This window comes from Papaver somniferum, chromosome 10 (assembly GCF_003573695.1).
Source record: "Papaver somniferum cultivar HN1 chromosome 10, ASM357369v1, whole genome shotgun sequence".
NCBI lineage: Eukaryota > Viridiplantae > Streptophyta > Magnoliopsida > Ranunculales > Papaveraceae > Papaver > Papaver somniferum.
The window spans coordinates 37,643,280-37,654,949 of record NC_039367.1 but is presented as its reverse complement, the minus strand read 5'-3'; the positions used below and the strand labels follow the sequence as shown (position 1 = coordinate 37,654,949).

Here is an 11,670-nt window from a genome sequence, read left to right as displayed (position 1 = left end):
ATTTTGAAGCTTGCCAACTTGATTCTTGTTTTTCGTGTCAACTTGGCTTATTGACTTGGCCTTTTGGTTCAAATTGGTCCATTTTTAGATTATTTTGAGTTTTGTTTGTGAAGTTTTTGGCTGTTTGTTCTGATATTATCTTTTGTGTTTCGTAGGTAAGAAATGGTTATCGCAGAGATTATGTTTTTGCAACATAAGCATCTCCCATCCTCTTGCGGAATCAACTACTGCTAACGAAATAAAAAGAGTCGTTTTAATACTTGGATATATCTTCCCGGAGCTTCTACACTGTAGTTTTCTTACACTATTTAAGGTAAATCACACATCTTTTACTAGAAATTTGATTAAAAATGTCTTATTATATACTAAAACTATAAGGGAATAGATCTATTTCACTTTTGTATTCAATTCGAGAAGAGTTCTACCTACATCGTATCCATATGATGCTTGTTCGTCAAAGTTTTCTAATCTTGTATCAAAATCAAAATTTTGATGAAGCACGTGCTTTTATATGAGTATCTCTAAGGCTTTACCTATTATTGCATGTTCATGATCTCTAGCAAGGCAGGTGCAGTCATAGATGATAGCTTGACAACTTCTTGAAGTTTAGAGAAAGTTTGAAATGACAAGTTCTCCAACAAAGCACGATATACTGGTATCATTCTGTTGATGCACGATAAACAAGTTACTTATACGATCTCAAAAATCAATACCCAAGAATCAACCTAATATGTACCCGAATTGTACATAATTAAATTCTAACAAGAACAAGCCTTGTAATCTATTTATAATGGATGTGAATGGTACTGCTTCTTCATTATTTAGAAGTCAAAAGGGTGTTAAACAGGGGGATCCAATATCTCCATTTCTATTCATAATGGTGGTGGAGGTGCTTTCTGTAATGATAAAAAGAACATCTCACATGAATCTAATTTTAGGTTTTAAGTCTGCTGCTGATGCTAGTGCCATACATCATCTAGAATTTGTAGATAACTTAATTGTCTTCTTGGATGATCAGGTGGAGGAAATTCAAAATTTAAAGAATATTCTTTTGAGTTTTGAACTGGTTTCTGGTTTGAAGGTCAACTTCAAGAAAAGTGCAATTGTGGCTGTTGGTAATGCTGTAAATATTGAGGCTAATGCAATAATTTTTGGATGTCCAATTACTACGCTTCCTATGAAGTATTTAGGTATCCCTTTAGGTAGTAAATCAAAATCAGTTGAAGTTTGGGATGTTATTATTCAAAGGTTTCAATAGAAGTTAAGTGCTTTGCAAACAAGCCAAGAATCAATACCCAAGAATCAACCTAATATATACCCAAATTGTACATTATTAAATTCCAACAAGAACAAGCCTTGTAATCTATATATAATGGTTGTGAATGGTACTGCTTCTTCATTATTTAGAAGTCAAAAGGGTGTTAAACAGGGGGATCCAATATCTCCATTTCTATTCATATTGGTGGTAGAGGTGCTTTCTGTAATGATAAAAAGAGCATCTCATATAAATCCAATTTTAGGTTTTAAGTCTGCTGCTGATGCTAGTTCCATATGTCATCTAAAATTTCCAGATGAATTAATTGTCTTCTTGGATGATAAGTTGGAGGAAATTCAAAATTTAAAGAGCATTCTTTTGAGCTTTGAGCTGGTTTCTGGTTTGAAGGTCAACTTCAAGAAAAATACAATTGTGGTTTTTGGTAATGTTGTAAATATTAAGGCTAGTACAATAATTTTTGGGTGTCCAATTGCTACATTTCCTATGAAGTATTTAGGTATCCCTTTTGGTAGTAAGTCAAAAGTAGTGGAAGTTTGGGATGTTATTGTTCAAAGGTTTCAACAGAAGTTAAGTGCTTGGAAAAGAAGATATCTCTCAAAAGGAGGAAGACTAATGTTGATAAAGAATGTGTTATGCAGCTTACCAGTCTATTATCTCTTACTTTTTCAGCTTCCTGTTTCAGTTAAGAAGCAGCTGGATAAAATAATGAGGCAGTTTTTATGGGGGTCTTCAAAGAAGAGTTGGGTGGTTTGGAAAATAGTGCATTTGCCAAAAGAGAGAGGAGTAATTGGTATCAAAAAGTTGAGAATCATGAACAAAGCATTACATGCTAAGTGGATGTGGGGGTATGGTAATGAAGAGGAAGCCTTATGGAGGAAAGTGGTTCATCACAAATTTGGTGGAAACCAGATTTGCAAAATAAAACAAACAACTCAATTGGTAAAAGTTTGTGGACTGGTATCTTAAAAAGTTATAATGTTGTGGAGTTAAATTCTTCAATACAAGTAAACAGTGGGGATAAGTGCTTATTCTGGAAGGAAAATTGGATTAATGGGAAATCATCAAAGTCTTTATTTCCTGCACTTTATAAAATTTGCACAAAGAAAGATGCTATATTCAAGATTTGCTGGTAATTTCTAGTTCAAATAGTTGGAATTTGGCTTTTGCAGGAAATTGAAGGAATCTGAAGTGGAAGATGTGGCTCACCTGTTGAATCTGTTGCCAGCTATTAATATTAACTGTGGCCAAGACCAGAGAGTATGGCAGGTAGGTAATCATGGTTTCTCTGTGGCAGAATGTTATAAAGCACTTGAAGAGGAGGGTTTGATTATGTTCCCATATAAGTCTGCGTGGAATCCAAGAACACCACAGAAGGTGATTTTTTTCATATGGAGTTTGTGTGATAATGCAGCTCCTACGTTGGACTTATATAAGAACTCATTTGTGGCATTACTTTCCGAGTTATTACAAGCTGCAATGTGTGTTTCAAGACTGTGTTAGAAATACCTTTTGGGAATGGAGAAGGAAGAAAAGTGGTGATATGACCATTAGGAAAAGAATTTGGGATTTGTATCCTTTTGCAATTTGGTGTGCAGTATGGATTGAGAGGAATGATAGAGTTTTCAATGGCAGATACAAACCTTTAGACTCAATCACTAATAATATGAAGGTTTTCATCTTCAACTGGTGTGTGGGAACTAACATTTTTCAGGGTTTTTCGTTAAATACAGTTTTGCAAAACCGGGATGTTGTAATGAGGTAGTTCTTGTTTTGGTTTGTTTACTTCTTTTTGGGAGCTTTTATTATAAGCTCTCCTTGTATATGTTTCATCAGTTCTTCACCTCCTTGACGTTAAGCTGATTTTTTAAATATAATCTATATATAAAAACATGAACTCACAACAGCGAGTCTTGTAGGTTTTACACAGTTTGAGCTCAACAAACTGTCTAGGTTTTTTAACGTACTACTTGTGATATTTATATTATAAAAATAAATAATAAAACGCGAAAAAGAAATAACACAAGACACCAGAAGTTTTGTTAACTGCAATGTGTAGAAAACCCCCGGGACCTAGTCCGTTTTCAACACCACCTTGTACAAAGGTGCTACACACACTATCCTATTATTAAAATTCTGACTAGAATGTCGTTGAGACCGTATCGACCCTCCGAGAAATTTAGCTTCCTTACGTCTCTTGGATATCGCAAGACCCTAAGCACTTGATTCCCCTAGCTGACGTCCTTTACATCCCTAGGAGTTACTTCAGGCTCAAGACTTTTTATTAGAGCATTTCTAGGTCGAACTCACAAGTATTGCTATCTCAGGCTTGTTGTCAACTTTAGTTGTCAAAACTATATCTTGATTTCTAGGTTACAATTAGTTAAGTCTCAGACTAGGATAAAAATGTAGTTGAGAAACAGTGGATCACAGTAGTCATCCTTGCGTTCTACTGTTTGAAGGCGAAGATCAACCGAAGCTTTTGGAGAACTTCATCAATAAAAGGTAAGTGAAGAAGGAATCACCTATTCTCGAGTTATATTCACTTTTCTATCCTTGATACGTTGTCGTGTAACTAATTAGACTATCATGCATATTCAAGAATTTAGAGTTGAGATCTAATTACCAAGTTAAGGGACTTCTCGAAATATAATGATTAAGCTTAATGAATATTTGTTCATACTTGATGAATTTCGTTTAACGACAATTTATTGTTCGCAATCAAAATCATGATTTAAGTTTTATCATTCGAAAAACTGCCTGGAACAGTGATATGTATCATTGATGTTATTCGGGAATGTTTCGAAACGATTTAGAGAAATATATAACTACTATAGATTCAGATATAAGATAGTGTTATCAGTCTTATAAACTTGGAAAACTATTATAGGTCTGAAGCCGTATTACATATACTCGTACATGTTGCGAAGTAGCTATATATCGAATTACAGATTTGTGGTACGCATATACTTATGCACATCATGTAAAATCTGTTCGACTCGTGAACCAGATCGGTGTGCATACCCGTATGCAAACTATAAAGGAACTGTGATCACGGAACCGGGTGAGTATCCATACCGATACACGTACCAAAATAGTTATATGGACTCCGGAACCGATCATAGTCTTAAGGTATCCATACCGGTACGCATACCTAAATAGTTATGTGAACTCCGAAACTTGGTTTGGATCGCTAGCTTACAAACCGGTACATGTACTGTGACTAACCTGACTCACGAACGACTATGGTATTTGTACTTCGTACATCTACTAACCATGTCGATTATGTTCAAGTGTGATTAAATTATTTCTACGAGATAATTAACATTTGATTAATTCTCTAAAAACAATAGACTTATTTGATCACATGATTGTGACTCAAGGTTAATGTCTTAAGCGTTCATGAAAATGAATATTAAGCTTTTAAGTTCAAATCGGCTAGTTTCGGCTAACCACCTTGAACATAGTCTTTATACACGGCCCGGTTACGGTTTCACCTAACCAGAGTGTATACCTTGTTTATGTAAATCAGATTCAAAGATTCATCTAACTGTGGATATTGATTGCTTGGTTCCAAAGCTATCTTAGCTTAAACCTAAAGCAACCTATGATTTGAACGTCTATAAAAGGGGAACTTAAAGCAACTGGGATCTTTGAATCCCGAAACTACTTTTTGGCGTGTCTTAGTTGTGACTAGAGTCGTCCTCCTTCTAACCCTTTTAGGGTTTAGCGACTACGAAGATTTCATAGGCATTGGTGAAGCTAGGTCCAGTTATCTTTTATCTTGATAACTCGAGTATCCTGATCTTGATCGATTGTTGAGCTTCTCACTCGATCAAGATACATAGAAATCATCAAATTTATCTTCGTCTCAAACTTTGTTGATTCCAAAAGTTTTATGCTTGTGAGGTGAATAATAGTCTATGCTGCACTTCAGGTTGCATAAGTCCGAATTTTTAGGTTAGCTAGACTTTGTCTATTGCTATCGATTTGCATCACCTTGATCAAACTTTTTAATCGTAAAGGAAATCACATATAGGTTTAATCTGTGGGAGGTAGATTAGCTTAAAGTCTTCAATTGAGTTGAAGCAACTCTTAGTTGGTGTGACGTCAGCTAAGGGAATCAATTGTGTTGAGTCCTGTCGGGATCTAAGAGGCGTAAGGAGCGCGACTGTACCTTGATAAGTGGGAGACTCGATTAGGGCTCAACTACAATCCAGTCCGAAGTTAATTGGTAGTATGCTAGTGTCTGTAGCGGCTTAATATAGTTTTGTGTTCAATCTGGACTAGGTCCCGGGGTTTTTCTGCATTTACGTTTTGCTCGTTTAAAAAGTTTATGGTGTCTGTGTTATTTCTTTTTGTAGGAAATACCAATAGGTCCTAGAAATAATATAATAGAAAGAGTTTGGTCCCATGGACGGAGCCATGATTTTAAGAGATGGGGTGCAAAAAAAAAATACACACAAAAAAAACAAAAAACTAGAAAATTTCCGTTAGAGAGGGGTTACGAGCTGGAAGAGTAGGTGTAATGAGTCAATTTTATAACTCTCATATTATGTTATTCTGTACATTTGTGAAATTTGATGAGGATCGTGGAGATAATGGCCATTTTCAGGCATATTGGAGATACTGTCAGTATGGAAGTTATCCCAAAAACATCACATACACCTCAAGTTGAAAACCTGAAGTTGTTCAACAACATTGTGGAGAAATTCTTGTGCGGGGTGTCTTCTTCTTAACCCAATCGAAGAATCAATATAATTAGATTAATTAATTACTGTTCATCTCCTAAAATTGAAACGAGAACCGAATTAAGCTACAGAGAAAAACGTATCAGACTAATGAGAGAGTTAGAGCATGTTTAGTATAGTTTCCAAAAACAGTTTTTTATTTTTAAAACCAGAGAAAATAGAAAACAGGAGAAAACGCGTTTGGTATAGACATTTTTAGAAAATGTTTTCTACTTGTTTTCTGGTTTTCAAAACAAAAAAATGAAAACAACAAATTATTGTTTTCTGTGTTTTCTCTTTTTTTCTTTTTTGTTCCTTCTTCTTCTTTTCTAATCAAAGTACGAGATCGACGAAATGACTGCAAGTGAGTCATGGCCAGTATCACTATCTCTTAGACGAGTCTTTACATTTGATCTGATTTAGATGATTATCCTTGGTTTTCAAAAACATATTTTATCCTACCAAACTATTTTTAGAAAATGAAAACAAGAAAAAAGAGGTATGTTTTTAAAACAGTAGAAAACTATTTTTAAAAATTGTACCAAACAGGCTCTTAGGCTTTTGGTTTGTTTTTGGAATATTAGTCTCTCCTACTGTGAATGATTATGGGAGAAAGAAAGTCAAAATAGACTTTTTTGTTGGGTTTGTTTTCTTTTGGGCTTAGGGGTGCAAGTGTTGAGATTTTAGAGGGTGCAAAATCTTTTATTGGTTTTTTTTGGCTTGAAAATGCTATACTTCTTATTTTTTTTTGAAAATGAAAGGGGTGCAACTGCACGCCGTTGCACCATGTTACCTCCGCCTCTGTTTGGTCCAGTAGATAGAGTCAACCATCTGTTTGGTCCATTTTAAAAATATATATTACAGTTTGGTCCTACAAGTTATCGTTTGATCCTAGGGTTTTGTCCACCCAAACAAAATTTTATTTTTATGTTACTAAAATACCCTTTTATTATCGTATATAAGCAGAAAAACTAGAATCGGTTTCGGGTTTATTTTCTCTCTCCTACTTCATCTTCTGCTCTCGTTATTTATGCAGCTGCATAACCATTTTCTAGGCTTTTAGGAGATTGATTCTGTTTTGATACGAAGATTCATTCGATTTATAACATATTAATGAGGAATTCATTGTTACAAAGACTGATTTGCTTTACAGAGTTGATTTTCTGGTTTTAGAAGACTGATTCGATTTCAACGGAGTTCTAGGGTTTACGAAGATTCATTCGATTTATAGCAGATTAATGAGGAATTCATTGTTACGGAGATTGATTTTATTTACGGAGTTGATTTCCTGGTTTTTGAAGACTGATTCGATTTCAACGGAGTTGATTTTGGTTTTCGAAGATTTACAAATATGATTTGATTCGATTTTTTACGGAGTTGATTTTGGTTTTCGAAGATTTATTCGATTTGACGTAGTTGATTTCAGAATTACAGATCAAATTTACGAAGATTTGATATTCGAAGATTGGAGTAGATTTGGTATTCGAAAGATTGGAGTTGATCTGAATTCTTTTTGTTTTTGGTGAGTATTCATACTAATTCTTTTCTGATTGTATTTTTATTTTAAGTAATTTTGTAGATTGGCTGTGCTTCTCTTCTTATCAGGAGTTCATTAGGTTTAGTGAAGTAACGAAACCTAATGTGTGTTTACGAATCATGTTTAAGTTTATGCATTGTAGATTGTTTGTTGTTTGATTGTAAGAGCAATATGAATGAACTTTGTTAGGCTTCATTTTTTAGAATGAACTCATTATTTGTTTAAGAACAAGTATTCTCTGCTGCTTGTTTATCTTTTACTTTGTTATTTTGTTAAGAAGAAGATCTTCATTTTAAGAATGAACCTTAAGTTTATGCATTTTTTGTAGATTAGTTTGTTGTTTGATTTTAAGAGCAAAATGTGAATGAACTCTGTCAAGGCTTCATTTTTTAGAATGAACTCTTTATTTGTTTAAGAATAAGTATTCCTGCAGCTTTGTTTATCTTTTTACTCTGTTATTTTTTTTAAGAAGAAGGTCTTCATTTTAAGAATGAACCTTTATTTTGTTAAGTTTTAGCTGTTTATATGTTGGAATGAACTCCTTTTTTTTTATTAAGAATTTTAGGTGTTCATTTATTGGAATGAAGTTCAGCTTGTCATGTGTGTTCAATTGTTTATGTGAACCTTCATTTTTGTTTTCCAGGTTCAGTATGGCCCTCTCCAGTTGTTATGCAGTTGTGTATTACAAAGGGGATGGTATTCCATTGGAAGTTTCTTTAGATACGATGATACGTGACCTGAAAATATATGTTTCTGATTATTGGAGAAACTTGACTCCTCAGAGCATAAGATTTAGTCATGGCGAAGTTTGTAATAAAGCTTTCATCAATTGTGATTTTCCTTTTCAAGGTCTAATTGCTGTTTCTTGTTCAAAAAAGTTGTCACATTTTGATTTGTTCGTTGAGGAGGCTTCTAATGGTGGTGCTTCTAGGTCTTCACCTGGTATTTCCACGCAGTCGCGCAGTGACAATGAATCATGTAGTGGGTTCACTGAGACTTCAAAGATTAAATATCTGACGGAAGGTCATGAGGAATTAAAACCTCTTTTATCTGACGGTTGGGAGGATATTTTTAAAGGTGTTGGTCAAGTTTTTCATTGTGGTGTTGATGAGGTTCGCTTAGCTGTCAGCAAATATTGCATCAAGTATGGCTATATAGTTGTAAAGTTTATGAATGATAGACTTAGGTACACAGTCAAGTGTGGTAGGAATGCAGATTTTCCTTGGTATCTGCACACTATTCCAATCGACACCGCTAAAAGTGTCTTTGCTATCAAGGAATTCAATGGGAATCATACATGTGGTGGTGCTTATAAGCTGAAGGATCCCCTTGTGAAGAAGAAATTGATTAAACATATATTCAAGGATCAAATATAGTCAAATCCGTTGATAAATCCTAATGATATGGTTGCTCATGTGAAGAGTTGTTACGGTATTAACATAAAATACCATCATGCTTATAAAGGGAAGGAAGCATCTCATGCGGAGATATACATCGATGATGTAAAAAGTTATACAGATCTTGTGTGGTATGTTGAAGCAATAAATGCTACCAATCCTGACAGCTATATTAAGTTTGAATATAATAAAGAGAATAAACAATTTGATAGGATTTTCATATGTTTTGCTGCATGTATTCGCCCTATGATTTACTGTGATGCAGCATTTCTCATTAGGAGATTCAAGGGAACATTGATGGCTGCCACTGGCGTGAATGAGAACCAAGGTAAATTTCTTTCTTTTATGTATAACTTATATTAGTTTGTTGTTTAATTTTAAGAGCAATGTGAATGAATGAAGATTATTTGTTAAGGCTTTCATTTTTTTTTTATAATGAACTCCTTTTTTGTTAAAGAAGAAGTAACCCTATCTATTACTTTGTTATTTTTTTTTAAGAAGAAGGTCTTCATTTTAAGAATGAACCTTTATCTTGTTAAGTTTTTTAGCTGTTCATAAGTGGGAATGAACTCATGCTGGTTGTTTTGTCCTTTACTTTGTTAAGGTCTTCATTTTAAGAAGTATTCCTGTTGTATGTTTATCTATTTTACTTTGTTATTTTGTTAAGAAGAAGGTCTTCATTTTAAGAATGAACCTTTATTTTTTGGCTAAGTTTTTGTATGCATTGATTTCTTAACGAACTGATAGTTTTTCTCAATGAACTGACACTTTTAGTTCTTTCATTTTGTAGTTTTTTTTTCCTTTCGCGTATGCTTTAGTTCCTTCGGACGACATTGAAGGTTGGGAGTGGTTCATGGAAAACTTACAATATTGTGTCGACTCTCGTCCTATCACCTTTATTACTGATCGTCATGAAGGGCTGAAGCAAAGTATTCCTAAGTTTTTTCTTAACTCTTATCATAGTTACTGTTTTTATCATTTGAAGAATAACCTCCCTATCAAGAAAGGACATGAGAAGTATAAACATGTACTGGATTTGTTCCATAAAGCTGCACACTGTTACAACATTGCAAAATATGAGTCTGCTTTGAATGAGATGTGTATTATTGGATATGGTTGGGTTTCCAAGTATATTAGAAATATCGATCCCAAGAACTGAGCAAATGCTTTCTTCGTAGGATGTAGGTATGGGACACACTCATCAAGTATTGCAGAATCTTTCAATAATTGGATTCATCGTGAAAGGGATTTGCCTCCAGCTGCTCTTGTTGATGAGCTCAGGATAATGATTATGAGGATGAGTTCAGAAAGGCGTGAGCTTGGTAGAACTTATCTAGATAGTTTGACTCCCATCTATAAAGAATTACTCAAGTCACATGTCGATATAGGTCGTCCATGGAATGTTACTGAGTCAGGTAATGACATATATGAGGTTCGCTCTCCCAGCTCTCATGTTGTTGATCTGATGCAGATGACGTGTACTTGCCAGAGATGGAAAGTGTTTGAGTTCCCTTGTGCTCACGCTATTGCTGCTATTACTATGAAGGGTGCTAAGATTTTGAAGTATATTCAGCCTTACTTTGGTTCAAATCATTTTCGGAATCCTTATGCTCATGCAATTCGACCCATTCCCAACTACGACAGGCCTGAAGTGTATGAACCTGAAGACAGAGTCCTTCCTGGTATTCCAAGGCCACCTCCAGGAAAACCACCAAAGAGGCGTATTCGCAGTGCTTATGAGAAGGAGAGGAGGCCTATGAAGTGCTTAAATTGCAAGAAGATTGGGAACCACAACAAAGCCACCTGTCGTTTATTACTGCTAGAGTAGTATGCCTGAAGTTTTAGTTTATGTTTTTATGGTTTATGAACTGATATTACTTTTGATGATGAATTGGTGGTAGTTTTTTTTTTTTATGCACTTCATTGTCTGGAATGAACTTCATTTTCTAGAATGAACTCCATTTTTTTTTCCAGTAGAACTGCTATTTTTAGATGTTTTTTCTATGTGAAAAAATGGAATGAATATGTACCATATACTATTAGTTCATTCAATGGAATGCACTTCATTTTCTGGAATGAACTCTATTTTTTTTCTAGAAACTGCTACCGAAATGTTGATGTTATTCAATGGGATATGTACTGATATTTCGTATCAGGTTATGGTATTTCCTACCTTTTAAATGTCATTTCTATGGGATATGTATTTCGTTATCTGGAATGAACTGCCATTCTATCAGTTCATTTACTGGAATGAACTTCATTTTCCAAAATGAACACAACTTTTTCTAGAACTGTTACTGAAATGATAATGTTATTCAATGGGATATAACTGATATTTTGCATCAGGTTATTTACTGGAATGAACTTGTATTCCATAGAGTTTATTTACCAGTTCATATGGTAAATTAACTGGTATCCATAAGACAGCAAGACAAAACACTGAAGCTAGAAACAGAACATAAGACAGAATATTGAAGTTATAAACATAAGTCAAATTATTATCTACTAGTAATCTACTATCCAAAATATCATTAAAAGCTAATTCAGGTAACAATAGACATAAGAGTTTTCTGTTTAATCTGTTTCACCATTATTAAGTAAGCAATTGCTAAGGTATTCTGAGTTGGTAAATTCACCCTAACTCTCTTCATCTCCTGATGTAGTAAGAACTTTGTAAGCCATCCCAACTATTCTTGTTTGCATCTTCTCAACCATGTCAGCTTTCTTCATCAC

General features: G+C 34.3%; 2 protein-coding genes across 2 annotated transcripts; both read left to right on the top strand.

The window, feature by feature from the left end:
- Positions 1-790: 790 nt before the first annotated feature.
- LOC113315541 (uncharacterized mitochondrial protein AtMg01250-like) lies at positions 791-1,258 on the top strand. The gene has a single exon (XM_026563809.1). It carries the CDS (start codon positions 791-793, stop codon positions 1,256-1,258), a length of 468 nt encoding a protein of 155 aa, XP_026419594.1.
- A 7,685-nt stretch (positions 1,259-8,943) lies between these two features.
- On the top strand, positions 8,944-10,765 carry LOC113315540. Its single transcript, XM_026563807.1, has 3 exons — positions 8,944-9,265; positions 9,756-10,065; positions 10,183-10,765. Exons 1-3 carry the CDS (start codon positions 8,944-8,946, stop codon positions 10,763-10,765), a joined length of 1,215 nt encoding a protein of 404 aa, XP_026419592.1.
- The last annotated feature ends 905 nt before the right edge of the window (positions 10,766-11,670 follow it).